Genomic DNA, 14,982 nt, shown 5'->3' with positions numbered 1-14,982 from the left:
AATAAAAGCTCCAGCTTCCGCCTACCTCTCATTTCCTACTCGCGCGGGAAATAACCGCGCGAAGAGTTAACCTTGAATTACTCACAGTCGCAGAAAATTGATGAAAACGCGTACAAGAATATATATATATATATATACGCACGCGCACACACACGAGCGGTAGTCGTTCTTACGGATGATTACAGGGCGCGAGCGAGCACGTGATGGCTCGTCATTCAAATTGAATGGATAAAATTAAATTCCGAGGCTGTGCCGCGGTCTCGTCGTTGCTACACGGCTCTTCTTCTACTTCTTTTTCTTTCGCGGCGACGGCAGCAGCGGCGTCTGTGTCGCCCGTAAATTTTGCTGCGGTGAGGAGAAATTTACGATTGAAGAGTCGCGAGAGGGTAAGTGCGCGCCAGGGAGACCGAAGCGTTATGCAGATTTTATAGATTATTCGAGCATGTTATGCGAGACGAATTGGCAGACTATAATCTATGGGGTGAATTCTTACGTATAAGGTCGCTTAGACAATGGTTTTTCTTGTTTCTACTGAATCTATACTGTAAATTCAAATAGCGTTTGAAATAAGATGTTTTTAATTTTTCTTGACGTGATGAGAGTCAACTGTTACGTGTAGTGAGGTTCGCGATGCCAAACTATATGGGCATAAGTTTTCGAGTTGCAATTCTGTAACGAACTTTCTATCGATCGGCTCACGCGTAATCGTTATGTAATCAATTAAAAGCGGCTTAGGCGGTGTGTACCTCTCAGAGATTAGATATCGCACTGCTTAACTTTTTGGAATTTTTTGATTTAATAGCATATTTGGCTGTGAATCGCGGAATGTTGCTGATATAACAGAACATAATTTAGAATCATATTTATTTTTATTTAAGTGAACAATTTTCCTTCGTCCATATTACAAACTACTTCAAGTTATCGTTACAAATACTTCGCCTTATCTTGCACTTCAGTAATAGCAGTTTAAATAGCCCGAAGAAAAGTATTGAAAAATAATCAATACAAAATGTTCCTATAAAACACAATAAGAGCCGACCTTTGTGTCCTCGAGAACTATAGAAATGCACACTACCAACAATCGTTGTTTTAAATTCAACGAAAGGAAGTTTACGTACTTTACGTCTCTTTTCATTGCGATTAGTCATACAGCTCGGTGGCCGAAAGAACCCGCAGTTCCGATGAATCAGCCGTCACGAGGAGCAGCAGCGGCAGAAGGAAATGCCTCGATACGAGGAGCCGATTAACAATAGAAAAACTGCACGAATAAGCTGAATAAAACATTAGACAAATACCAAGCCTCCGCTGCCATTAGGCGGAGGACGATAATAAACGCCTTGATAAATTGCGCTTTAGCATAAATATTATTCGCTTGGATGTTAGCTTCCATTATCTGGTCTAAGTCGTATTTATTCGAGAGAAAATTCGCGTGTAGTAAAGTTCCGAGGAGTGAAAACTTTCAGACCTGATTCGCGGAGAAAATTTGTACCCAATAAATCAAAGCCACATTCCAAATTCATTGATAAATTCATCTGAATGACCCGGTCGAGCTCGAATCTATCAAAATGTAAACAACAACAGATAAAGATTTCGACGAGCAGCTGTACAATACGACAGCGTTCGATGATGTCAACAGCCGAAACGCGATGATGAACGCAAGCATAGGTGCAGAAGCAGTTTATAGCAAATGGCAAATATAAAACAGTTTCCAATATGATCAATCAAACTCACAGACGCTCCCGGAACTGTCGTTCTCGGTCTCGAGGTCCAGGCGATTCTTCTTCCTGCGCCTCATGATCGAGTTCCACACCTTCTTGTGGCTCATCTTGCGTCCCTCGCGAGTTATTAATCAACCAAGCGTGTGATCCAACGCTAATTGCCTGCGTAGGCGAGGGCGTCGCTATACTTCACGCTACCGATGCTACTGGCGCCTGGGGCAAACTCCAGCGACATAACCTCAATTACGGGCTATTATTAAAACTCACGCGCACGCACTTTAATCCTGTTTATCCTTCACCACTCTGGTTAGCTTGTTTGTCTTCGCAGCTCTGGTAGCTTTTAGTTGAGATTCTTTTCATCCGTTACAGTGGACGTAATGAACTGCTGTTTAGACGATGAAATTCGGAATTTCATTTGGTCCTGATTGCTTCTGTGTTCAATTAGAAGGATCGGTTTTTCGTTTTAAACTTTTAACGGGACGATGAGTTACCGAATCGCTTGATTATCATTGTTTAGCAAGACACTAATGACCCACATCCTATAGTTATACTCTGCTACCGGTATTGAACAATAGCTTTCGAAACGTCTCTGTCATAAAGTAGAATAGACTGTTTGTTTTGATTTCGATAACAAACAATTAAAATTCAATTAAATTTTCTCTTATAACCATTGCGCCAAAATCCTCGCGCAATTAAGTTTTGCAAAGCCGCAGTTTCACTTCGTTTTCAAAACACTGCTGACACCGCTCACAATCACAGATCTTCTCCGGTATCAAAGACAATTATTTGCGTAACACGATCTTGCAACACGATCAACAGACGCAGCGAACTGAACGTTTGGAAACTTCGATGTTGCTCTGCAATAATTCCAAACCGAACTGCACCATCGGGATTTAGCACAACTTCAAACAAAATGTTCTCCAAAGCACACCAGCATCCACGATCGTCACTACCCGAATAAACCACCACCACAAAAAAATACAGCAACCGCGTTGCGAATCGGATGGAGAGTCGACCAAGCACTGCTTCGAAATAAAAGTCAACTCCTCCAAACTCTCCTCGTTCGCAGCGGAGTCAGGCCGGACGCGATTAAAGAGAGCTGCGAGCGCGACGTCTCTGGGCGTGACGACGTCGACGACTACTCTGCGTACGTACGTACACGAGCAACAAAACCCATGTGTCTATCTCCGCGTCCGTCCGGCTAGTCACTGTGTGTATATACGAGTGCGCTCATACTTACACAGCCGAGAGTCGATGAGGCGCTGTATGTCTGTCTCTCTCACTCGCTCGCTTCGTTTCCTCTTCGCTTCTACTCGATGATGATTTCGAGTGTTCGGAGAGGGGCACACAGGCGCGAGGAGTGTAAGTACAAACGCGTGTATGTACGCGAGGAAATTGCGCGCACACCTCGACGAGGATGATGATAGAGGAAGGGAACGATTCTCTCTCTCTCTCTCTCTCTCTCTCTCTCTCTCTCTCTCTCTCTCTCTGGGCTACGTCGTTGCACGCTTATGGACAATGCAGACGAAGTAGGGTGGGAGCTGCCGATGTCGCCCAGAAGAGGTTTCAATCGTAATGGTCGAGGAAAGGAGAGATGGTGGTCGATTCGCGAGTTCGCGGCCGAGAGGATGTGGTCGGCGTCTTGAGGTCAAGACGTACGCAAGAAGTTTGCTCTTTATCCTCTTAATTTTTCTCTTATGCGTTTATATTCTGCTTGAGAGTGGCGTCGGTGCGATGATCGAATGCAGTATCGCGAGATAAGGTCGGTATTAACGGGAAATTTTTATCACTCTCTGTGCTATTTTCCTTTACGCCGGCCAACGCAGCACAGAAATAGAGAACGAACGCATGCAATAAGGTTTAGGCATCGCGAGGCCAGCATGCCTGCGTGACTTGTTATACAACGAATTAAACGATCAATCGTTTGCGTTTGTTCGATCCGACACCTGTATACGCGGGTTGATGGTTTAATCGAGCGGCTCGACTCGAGAATTACTCCTCGACAGTAACAATAACATAGACCGTACATGAAAAAAAATAACGCTCAGACCCACGCCCTAACAAACGTATCGCAAAACGCTAACGTAATTAAGATCGTGACGCACCAACAAATTCACCCTCATCATCGTCGTCGTCGCGTGGCAAAACAACAAAAAAAGCAACCTCCAACGAGATCTGAATTAGCCTTGGAAACCATGAGTAATACACTTCGGAGGAGTAAACGGCGAACACTTCGAGTCTTTTTCCTCTGAGTATCTGGCAAAGTCGTGATTTTCCTCCAAAGCTCATCGAGGCGCATATCGCGTGTCACCCTCATCATGCATACGCGCTTACTCGAGACGCGGCGGCACTTAATCACGAAACGCAGCCCTTGTGCTCTCTCTGGTGCATCGCGTCCTCTGACCGGTGTACACCAGGTGCATCAGTGAGAGATTATGAGAGAGAAAAATATTTCGTTTACATTGTTTAAGGATACTGTACTTTTTTATAAAATTAGCGTAAGTTTGCTCGATCATCGTGTTTCGCATCACGCGTCGGCGGCAGAGTCACTGTGGTGACTGATGAAGGAATGACTTTTTACTCTCTCTCTCTCTCTCTCTCTCTCTCTCTCTCTCTCTCTCTCTCTCTCTCTCTCCGCTTTAAAAGTACAATACGCCGGCTTACGTTAAATTGAGCGTGAAATAATACATAATTACACTATATGCTCTTGAAATTGCGTTCAATTAACTGCCGTTATTACGCTCGCGTAGTCTGATCGAGGCATTAGATAAGAATTTGAGCTATATAAAGATCGAGCAAACATAGACTCCTTTTTTCAATAACCGTCCACAACTATCTCCACTGTTCAACTTATCGCACGTGCAAACGACCCTTCGACACCAGCTAATCACGAAGCAGCCCAGAGCAAATGTACGTTCTGCTCTTCGATCTATCAAGAGTACCCCACTTATACCATCGACACACCCAAGTTCAACGCCGAGGAAACATGCGCCGACTCGAGAGAGAGAACGAGCTCATATCGGCGCTCTCTCTCTCTCTCTCTTCTGGCGATGATCGCTCTTCCGGCGAGGACACATCCGGTGAGCGCGAGCGGGAAACAATGGCCCGGCCGCTGCAGCATTACATAGACGGAGAACAGGCCTTTATGATAGAGTGCTGCTCAATGACACCCACGCGCGGAAGTGCATCAGCACGAGTTTTTTCGGTCGAATTTAAAATTGGTGATTCTCGCGGTTTTTTTTTCTTTGTCGACCGTTTGATCTTCCCTCTTTGTGAGCGACGTGTGGAATTCGATCGATTTTCGGAGATCAAAGGCCAATTTTTCTTTGGACGAAGGTAATGAAATTGGATCGGTGTTGAAAGGTCGCGTCTGTATTTTTTAATGATAAATTAACCAGCGGCATCAATTGACTGCGAGTTCTCCGAACTCGCTGACTCTAAGATGCACACATCACGTCTACTTAGCTTCTAATCCTGATGCTGCAGCCGAGTCATCAAATAAACGCAGCGACTCGAAAGATAAAAAATTACCCGCGTGTATACATAAGAATAAAGATGACGAGAGGAAGCAACGAAGTAGTCAGCGCATATTATATATTTTAATGTCGCGAGGCGGAGTTCCCGCCTTATATACATTCGCGACGGATATCGACTTACGTGGCGACGTCAGCGGCGCAAAGAGTCACCGGCCTTTTACCGGCAACTGCATATCTCTCCCGGTGCTCGTTTCTGGCTGGTATGTGTATACATATAACGAAACGAAATACCGTACCGCATGCGCGCCATTTCTTTGGCTGTTTATCATTGCTATAGCGTGTTATCACTTTCTGCGGCGGTTGCGCGTCTTACTTTTCGTATTTTGTTCCGTGTATCTATGGAATATGATTTATCGCGCGGCGCTTGCAAAGGAATACACTATGGCTCATGTGTTACATTGTGATAGAAAAATAAAAAAAAATACTAGACCACAAAATAAACTAACACCCTCGAAAAAAAAACAGCGTCGAACAACAGATCCACCAGTGGCAAAACAACGTGAAATTTTCGTGCTTCGGGTGTCGAGCGCACACACAATCCTCCAGGCTCGTTTTTTATCGGCGTAGATAGGACGCAGTCCCCGTGGAGACTGTACGCCGCAGTGCGTTCGCGTATAACGCTCGAATGGCTGCAATGCAGATGGGCTCAGCAAAGCGCAACTACATTATGCATGTGTGTTATATGCGCGTATGTGCGAAGGCGACGCAGTATTTGGCGATCTTTGTTTTGTGCTGTGGACTGCGATGCGCTTTTGCGCAGAGATGAGATTGGAGTTTTTGGAAGAAAAGAGTAAAAGCTCAGTGATTATTTTTGTTTTAACTTTATGCTGTTATGTTATAGCAATTATTGATTAATTGATAACAATCACGAAGTTTTTATAACAATCACCTGCTCATTAACAATGCTCGACAAATGATAATCATGATCATTCAACTGAGATATTCAAATTTATATTCGCGCGCCCTCATTCATTTGAATATTCCGCGATAAAGATATAGCGGTTTCTTTTTGAAAAGAACGCGAATGAGATGTGTGTGTGTGTATTGAAAATCGCGAAAAACAAGCCATGAAATGTATTCATGAAAAATTGTACCGTTGACGATATGCAATTGAAGATAGCGAGGGTTCAGTCTTTTAATAGAAGCAAAAACGGGTTAGGACGATATCGCAACATTTAATTTCGGTCGTGACGATGAAGAAAAATATTCTTGTATGAGCTCAAGTGTCGAGCTGTTCTAATTTCGTCGTCACATTTTCATTTCTTGATTGAAAGAAAAAATCTGAGATAAAGTTTAAAATAGAGGCTAGTAAGTGAGCAACATCAGTGGTTGGTCTTACTGATCAATACGCGCAATTATTGTCTTTTTTTTCAATATGCGACAACTATCTACAACACAAGACTAAAAAGCAAATAAATATTTGTTATGTAAGGGCAACAAGTTTTTAGTTAGATTCGTTTCTTATGCATATAAAAATGTAAAAGCATAATATAAGAGCATATGCAAATATTATACTCGCCTAACATTCGAAGTAAGAACATTAGCTACTATTCTTGAATATCACAGAGTCAGTAAGGCCACCTATTGGGAAGCTTGACAGCTACCAACTACTGTATAAATGCACCGCACATGATCAATCGTCAAGGTAGGTAACCATGGCATGCTTTACCTTATTATATCAATTCTCTACTGTCGGTAAGGTAGAAACTTTACATGATGGTATTCCGAATTCAAATATTTCATAAAATTAAGTATAAGCAAACACTAATTTTTTACAAAAGTTAGGTACAATTGTGCAATTGTTTTTAATTTCTATAAATTATACTCTTCTCAATTTGTATAACAAATTTGATAGTTTAACACAGCCCTCATAACAATCTGTCAAAACTAGCTACCGAATAGATTGCCATAAAAAACGCTTCATTTCCATAATAATCATAACACAAAAACCACCTTTACCTCTTTCAGCTCTACATTGTCGTTCCCTGTAGTTTAACGTTCATTAACGTCACGTACAGCGACATTCAAATAACAAGTCAGCAGCTTTTCCACCGGCGTATTGTAACTAGCATCAGTGCGTCGACATGCTGCGTGTTTTTATGGCTTTTCGTATTTTGCCGCGTTCACGCAATCGAGTCAATGGAAATAATGAGTGCTCATTAACACGACGCCGTGTATTGTCGTCGAAGTCTACCTCGCGCTGGTATACCAAGCGGCAGTGGCCTCAGTTACAATGAAAACAAAGCACAATTATGCCATACACAACCTTCGTGTTATATTGTTGCTGCTGCTGTGCTGAATTGACCGGAAAACTCCGAAGCCGTGAAGTACAAGCTGCCGACGATGGCTTATGATATTGCGTACATCTCTCGCAGGTGGATACGCCTTATTTTATTCAGAGTGTGTAATTTTGTTTTAGTTGACAGGATTGTGCTTTTTTTTAAATGTTGATTATACAAGAAAAGGCTGCATTTTGAGTAAAAACGACACACGTGAGTGACATACATTGATACACATATACAAAAAGAGGCTTTGAAATGTTAGGTTGTTATATTGCACGCAATTATTACGGTGCAGAAGCTCTCATGCCTGTAATTGTTGAGTATTGCTTTGAACGTCTCTGGTAGAAATTTATCTGCTGTAATGGAATATTGACTTCTGTTCTACATGTCCATAAATCGAATATTTTTAATGGAATTTATACTCAAAAACAAAATAACATAGTAATCACAAATTAATTGCTTGGCTTAACACAATTTATGTAAATGTACATCGTACTAATGCGCAAGTTATCGAATTTATGCCAGTTGTCGTAGAATCATAGAGATTGAAACAACGATCATCAGTGTGGAACATAATATCTACTAACGCTTTCGATGCATCAATTGCAATATACTCCATTTACTCGATAACGATGATGTATCTCTTATGCTTCGGTCGTTATTAACATGTTAATTATCAACATCAAATAAGGTGCAATGCTATAACCTGTAGCTGTTTGCACTGTTCTCTGAGAGCTCAGTATGTAATTGATTCTGCTATACTGCATCGATAGGTAATCTCATTGAATACGAAGCAAATAGTATTTTTTATAGTATTATGAATACAAGTTGATATAGCGAGGAAATTCGACTGTTTGTAATGACGTTAGATTTAATTGATCATCTAGAATTTTGATTTAAGTCATTTTGATTAATTTCTACCATAGGTCCGCTTCTTTTTTACATTATAAGGTTCAGTATAAAAAAACTCAAACCCATTTATTGACACTTCCACAAGACAAGTACCCTCCCATAATCACCATACATGAATCGAATTCATCATACAATATTCAAGAAAGATAAAAGCACTCACCTATTGGAGAAGCGGTGTTGGCTTCGCGCAGACTGACGGTCTCGGGTTCGATGCCGGCCTCGTCCTCTTCGATGAGTGGCGGCGGCGGCGCCAGGGGACGCGAGCTTTCGTAGCCCCAGTGTTGACGAAAGGCTCTAGCTCCACCGTCCAGTCGAACGCGTGGCAGCTCCACGAACATCGCGTCACCCAGCTGCAAGCACACGAAATTGGAGATTGTTTAGATTATGTGTTTTGATAAAACGTGCGATGTGCTTCATTTGCAATGTGTCTGGGTCAGTAGATTCCTACTGGCTGAGATCATGCAGATTTCGCGGCATGCATTGGAGGGAAAATACTGTCAAGTGGCATTTTTCACGAGGATGATGAGTAGTATTTTCTAGGAAAAATATTACATCGGTTAGTTGCAACATTGCAAGAAAATGTTACTAAACTTTTGTACAGAAGCGTTATTTATGCAACGCAGGTGTACAAGATTGTTTGTCCTAAATTACGACAACCCTTTGTGCTGATTGTGCGGTTGCTTCGCACACAAGTTAGACTCAAAGAATTTTCTCAAATTAACAGCTCGAAAGTCCTTTGTACGTGAACCACAACGTTTCGCAATCAAAAGAAAGTTCTTCAGAACTATCATCTTAACGTATGTACCTTGGGTTATCAAAGTTTTTTTTTACTTTAATATGTGTAATATATTGAATGTAGATAAATAAATGTCATGTAGATAAATTAATACAGCTTTCAACTCTTTTACATGAGACTTAGGTGGGTGTGGTGTACAATTTTTGAAAGTTCATGTCAAAGTGCGATTAAGCGTTTAAATATGACACATAGGTATAGACTAGACTCTTTTCACTGGTCTTCAACGTGACATAAAACAAAAATGCCTTCGTATAAGATCTAGCTTTTAATAGGATTTTAAAACATAAAATATTACATAAAAAACTATTTCTCAGTTTATAAAAAAGTACCAACAACATTCACATAAACAAAGACAACATAAAAGCGTGCACTCACATAGCCTCGTACCACGTCCATAATGAAGGTACGATATCAATATCAAACTTCAGTATTCACATCGAGCCGTCAGCCACAAAAAACCTGCCAAAACATCAGCCACATAAGCCACGGTACACAAGCCACTTCTCAGCGACACTGCATTCCGAGAACTCGCGCGCACACACATCACAGGACACATCGAGCGCCAGAGTCCGCTGCTCGGGAAAGCTGATTTCCCGCGGCGTCAGAAGCAAACGAGAGAGAAAAATTCCATTCCCCACACCGAAAGTGTCGCGGGCCCGCGTACGCCCGAGTAAAGCGACGCTGCGAGACTGATGATATATACCGAGTCCGAAGTTTATCTGAAAATATCCGTAGATTGACCTGTCGCCGAGCTGACGTCACTAATTAGAGCTCGTTTGTCGGCGAATAAAAGGCAGAGTAACGCTGGCGCTCGCATGCTTTCTACACTCGCTGTGTCCTGCGTGAGTATGTCCCCTCCTCTGTCGCGTATGGGAGGAAGCTTCTGTCCCCTACTTTTTTCGGCCTTTTTTCGGTATACGGGGGAATGGCTTTTTTCCAGGAGACGGGAGACTGTTAACGAATTTAAAAGGTCCATCGAATTTTCGAGCGACGACGGGGTGAGGTGGATAATTTGTCATTTATTCTTTGACTCTATTCGCAAAGAGATGATGGTAAATTAAACGCGTCAAAATGTTGTTAAAATTAGAGTAGCAATCTAAATTTAACGCTCTCATCATGTTTGCCCAAGATCTCTCGGTTAATGGTAGAAAGCATAATGAAAGTTAAAATTGAATTCGAGGCGAGGAGTAGGATGTTGCTTAATATATCACAGCAAAGTTAATTTGAGCAATTTTTGAGTGAACCAATTTCGACAAAAGTTACGACCGAAAAATTTAATTATGCAGAGTGAAAATGACGCTTTACAGCAAACGCTGAGAAAAAAGTCAAGCCGTATAACGCTTTTAACAATTCTAATTTAAAATCCACGAACACAAGCTCTTCATTACAAACGTCTCCCGTTTCACCAAAAATAACGGACGTATTCCAACTTATAAAAAATGTCCACCTCCTATACCATCTATCCTAATGAACGCCCACTCGAAAGCACAGTCCAAAAACTCTAATTACCACTATACACGACAGGCCGTGTTTTTTCAGCTTCTCACGCGCGACACCCACGTCGCAGTGTAATCCGCCGCCAAGAAAAACAAAATCCCTCCATATTCATTCATCCCGTCGCACACACATGATACTTTTGCAAATAGTAGCCCTGTCAAGTTTGATAGTCGGCATCACGTATACGCGCGTGCGTCGACCTTGACTCTGTCTCGCTCTCTCTTGAAAAAGCTTCGATAACCATAGAGAGAGAAAGCACGACGCCACACGTCTCTACCTGCCAATTAGCGGCTGCGAATTCGCAATTCATCGTGCGGTGGTCGACGTGGCGGCGGCGCCACGTTAATTCGAGATCGACTGGACGGCCAGTCGGTGCATCCCCCTGTTCGCGAGTTACACCCGATATTTCCTATACATAGAGGGAGAGGCTTCTGCTGCTGCTGTGATCGAAGCGTTGTAACTTTGTTAGGATGGTATGAGGCTGGTGAAGTGCGAGTGATATTGGATTTAAATGGGATTGGGTATTGATGGTTTTGTTTAAGGTCTTGCTGATTTGTGTGTGCCTGAATAAGCTCTAAATATTTCGCTAGCAAAAAGATTTTGATTAGATTTTTGTCCAATGTTTTAAAAATGTATCGAGGTCAATGAACAGAAAACACAACAACAGCTTATTCAGTCGCGTTATAAACTAAAAAGTTAAAAGCGTCCAACTCCAGAAAAAATCCGCAGCTCTCTCCCAATCTCCATAATAGACGACCCCCAATTCCCTCACACGCACACACATCGCACACATCGACGCGCTAGTGCACGTGCGCAGTAACGCGTTAACGTAATATCGCGCGAGAGCACAGCCGGCGCCCAATTACTCTCTCTCTCTCTCTCTCTCTCTCTCTAGAGAGCCCCCCGAGAACGGTCGAGCATCGTCGGCGCCAATTAGCATTCGCTCCCGAAATCGACACCCGCAGCACGTGACCCCCTTTTATTTTATTTCGCGAGCCAGTCTTGGCGCCGATTAATTAATGTGTAACTGCGCAAGAGTTATTAACCCGCCGTACGTCGATGCTCGGTTCGCGCCGAAGCCGAGAATTGTTTCCATCTCGAGACAATGTGAGTTATTAAGGAGAACGTGTTTATACACATACACACACGAGGTATACGTATATGTCGACGACGCGTATCGGGTTTACTTAATGAGTTTGTATTTTTAGCGGAGCGTGAAGCGTGGGCGTCCGTAAATTAGATTTGCTTCGGTGGTAAGTGGATTATTAATGCCTTCGCTTTACACTCGCTAGAGGGAGAGAGACAGAGACTCTTGCGGTGAAAATGTATTGCGCAACTTGTGTGTGGGGGTGTATAGCTGTATATCAAACGATAATACTCGCTTTTTATCGACAATTTTTGCTATCGAACGAAACTTGAATTTCAATATCTCTCTTTGAAAGTTAATTCGAAACACAATGATCACGCGTAAACCATACAAAATACGGAGAGCAAATTTACCCGACGCGCATCCTACGATGCAGATGCGCCCGCCCCGCCAGATCTATGGCTACAATTCTCGTGATTAAACGTGGACCAATAAAAACCGCGAGTCCCGGAAAAAAGTGGCATCACTTCGCAAAGTCAGCCATGACAAAGAACCGGTATAATCTCGCGGCGCGAAAACACAGCGGCAGCGATAAAGTAACGCGACGTGACTGTAAAAAGCAACGCATCTGACGTGCGGGTGAGGCTTTTTCCATCGCAGCGAAATTTCTACATTCATAACAAAAAATACATCGAGCCTTTCTTTAATTTACCCGAGAACAGAGAGCTCATCTCGCGCTTCATAGATCCGCGAGAGAAAGAATCTCGGAAACTTAATAGGAGTCACTCGCGAAAGATCGCGCGGCGCTTGTTCTGCTCGCGACAATCGGCCGGGACAAGCTGGAAAATTGCATTACTGCGCGGGGTATATAGAACTGAAGCGCGAGAACTTGCAGCTGCGCTCGGCTGTGTGGCACAATGAAAGCGGAAAGAGAAAGAGGGAGAGAGAAAGAGCCGGGGAATCGAGACGGAAAAGAGACCGCCAAGTCTGATGGAAGTGTTCTGTTATGAGGGAGGAAAAGTTTTCGGTGGCTGATTACGGTTAATTTGATGCGCAAATCTAGTTTTATTTTTCGAGATTTTGTTCTTCATATTGCGTGAATTATGTGGCTGCCCGGCATAATTGAGTATAAGAAAAACTTGAGAAAAAAAGATCAACGGCTATAAACTACGATTAAATATTCGCTACCTCCATGAAAATATCTTCAGCAGCCACAGGCAGCCGGAAAACGCGGAAATGAATAATCGCTCGGCGTCTGCTCTCACCACCTCCAGAGCCACTCGAGAAAGACGCTGCGTCGCGACGACGACGTCGAGTTTGCACACCGTGAGTATCGAGTTTCACACTCGACGAGCAAAGCGTCTTTCGACAGGGGGAAATTTCGTGGGACGGGATTATGTGCAAAATCAGACGCACGTATAAGTATAGATACACATTGACAATATACCCATGCGGTGAGGTGATTCGGGAAGTGCAGAAGGGAATGTTTATACACGGAAATATACATCGAGATAAACACAGAGACACATTTAACACACAACAACGCGCAGGCTGTATAATAGACGGCGATGTGCACAGGAAGAGAAATGTGAAGGAACAAACCTTGCTGTGAGACTTGAACATACAGGCTGTCCCCGCGAATAGCTGCGTCCGGTTGGAAGAAAAAAGAGAGATTATAGTGATTATTTATTGATGTATGATAGTATATGTTCAGTGTTTATGAATATAACAGATAATTGTAGATTGGAAATTATAAGCTGTGTAGTTATGCTGCTTGAAGTACCTTTTCAATCCCTTAAGTTTTGCGAATGGCTGCGGATATATATATATATATATATATATATATATATATATATATATATATATATGTGTGTGTGTGTGTGTGCCATTATTCAAATTAGATTACTTTCGAGACTTATGTAAGTATGAATTTCAAATCCGATCTTAAAGCCAACTAACAAACTTAAAGGATTGGGAATTCAATTCGCATGAGAAAATAGAGATGCGTTAATATATTCAGAGGCTTGTAACTTTAGATAAAGATTTTCTTGGAGAATCGGCAGTAGTTTATCGCGGTATTTGCAGAAAGTTATATACACGCACACTTTATCATATAATTGTAAAAATGAATTATTTTCTGTGTAAAATGTCCAATAGAGTAATTCTTGAAATATATTATTAAAGATTACGAAAAATAAAACATTGATGAAAATGCGATCAAACATATTAAAAAATAAAGCCACCGCGTAGGATACTATATAATCATTGCCTCTCTCGATCGCAGTGACGTAGACTTAATTAATATTTCAATCCATCGGGTTAATAAACTTCTCTCGCATAGCACACAACGATGTGCGTCACATTATACGATATGGGCGTTACTCCATAAGTGCTTGTTACGCTTACACCTATAATAATCTCCTCTTAATGTCACTTCGCTAATACAAATAAACCGCATCCGCAAACCATCTCGATTCAAATCCTACAGCGTTCGCGGGCTCGGCCAAAAAATTCGCACGCTCTCTCGGTACCTCGTCGCATTGGTTGAACCTGGGCCCAATAAAAACCGCGCGCGGGAAGCACGTGGGGAGAGGGGGATCGCAGAGCGCGCGCGCTCTCGCAGACTCTTCTCGGCCCTTTCGCGCGACGGCCGTTACGGAGGACGGTTGACCTTGTGAGAGATACAGAGGCGCCCGCCCGATCGTAAGTCGCTTTCTTTGTTGATTTTCTTTTCTTTTTTTCTCATAAGTACGTGCGTGCGACTCTTTGGGTTTTGCTGCGTTTGCTTCTGTCTCGAGAATCTTGATGGACGCTGAGAGAGAGAGGAAGTTTGGCAATTGCGTGGGACTTGGCGTTTAACGATCGCTTTTTTTGTTTATGTTTGAGAGATCTGTGAGATTTGGGACTGCACTGTTTGCGTTTTGATTTATAGGCTTGCTGAGGTTCTGCAGAAGAGAATAAATATATAGGGGGAGACCTGTTTTCGATTTCAAAGAGGCAGGAAAGTAAACATTTCGAAATTCCGTGCACCGCGTAATTATGTACAAGACACAGACTTATAAATACAGAAGTTCTAAAGAGCCTGAGAGATATAACAAGAGCATTACGCCGCGATAATACGAGTGTCAGCCGCCGCGATTCGCGGAACCCTCAC

The 14,982-nt window shown here is 42.6% G+C and overlaps 2 protein-coding genes across 6 annotated transcripts in view; one reads left to right on the top strand and one right to left on the bottom strand.

Moving 5' to 3' along the window:
- The window catches only part of LOC100119816 (probable Ras GTPase-activating protein), a 191,725-nt gene that overhangs the window by 136,715 nt on the left and 40,028 nt on the right, over positions 1-14,982 (bottom strand). For 3 of the 5 annotated variants that reach the window (XM_032597097.1, XM_032597098.1, XM_032597099.1), the window contains exons 4-5: positions 13,431-13,472; positions 8,609-8,798 (exon numbers count right to left, since the gene is read on the bottom strand). In XM_032597097.1, coding sequence (XP_032452988.1) covers positions 8,609-8,798; positions 13,431-13,472 — 232 coding nt within the window. Of the gene's footprint in view, positions 1-1,731; positions 2,924-8,608; positions 8,799-13,430; positions 13,473-14,982 lie in introns of those variants that run through there. The other 2 variants (XM_032597100.1, XM_032597101.1) reach the window with 2 other exon arrangements.
- Positions 14,437-14,982, top strand: part of LOC100679329 — a 30,593-nt gene continuing 30,047 nt past the window's right edge. Inside the window, exon 1 of the mRNA XM_003425843.4 lies at positions 14,437-14,531. The gene's annotated coding sequence lies outside the window, so the exon portion shown is untranslated. The remainder of the gene's footprint in view (positions 14,532-14,982) is intronic.

This window comes from Nasonia vitripennis, chromosome 2 (genome assembly GCF_009193385.2).
Source record: "Nasonia vitripennis strain AsymCx chromosome 2, Nvit_psr_1.1, whole genome shotgun sequence".
Classification (NCBI taxonomy): Eukaryota; Metazoa; Arthropoda; class Insecta; order Hymenoptera; family Pteromalidae; genus Nasonia; species Nasonia vitripennis.
This window is presented reverse-complemented; position numbering and strand designations above follow the sequence as displayed.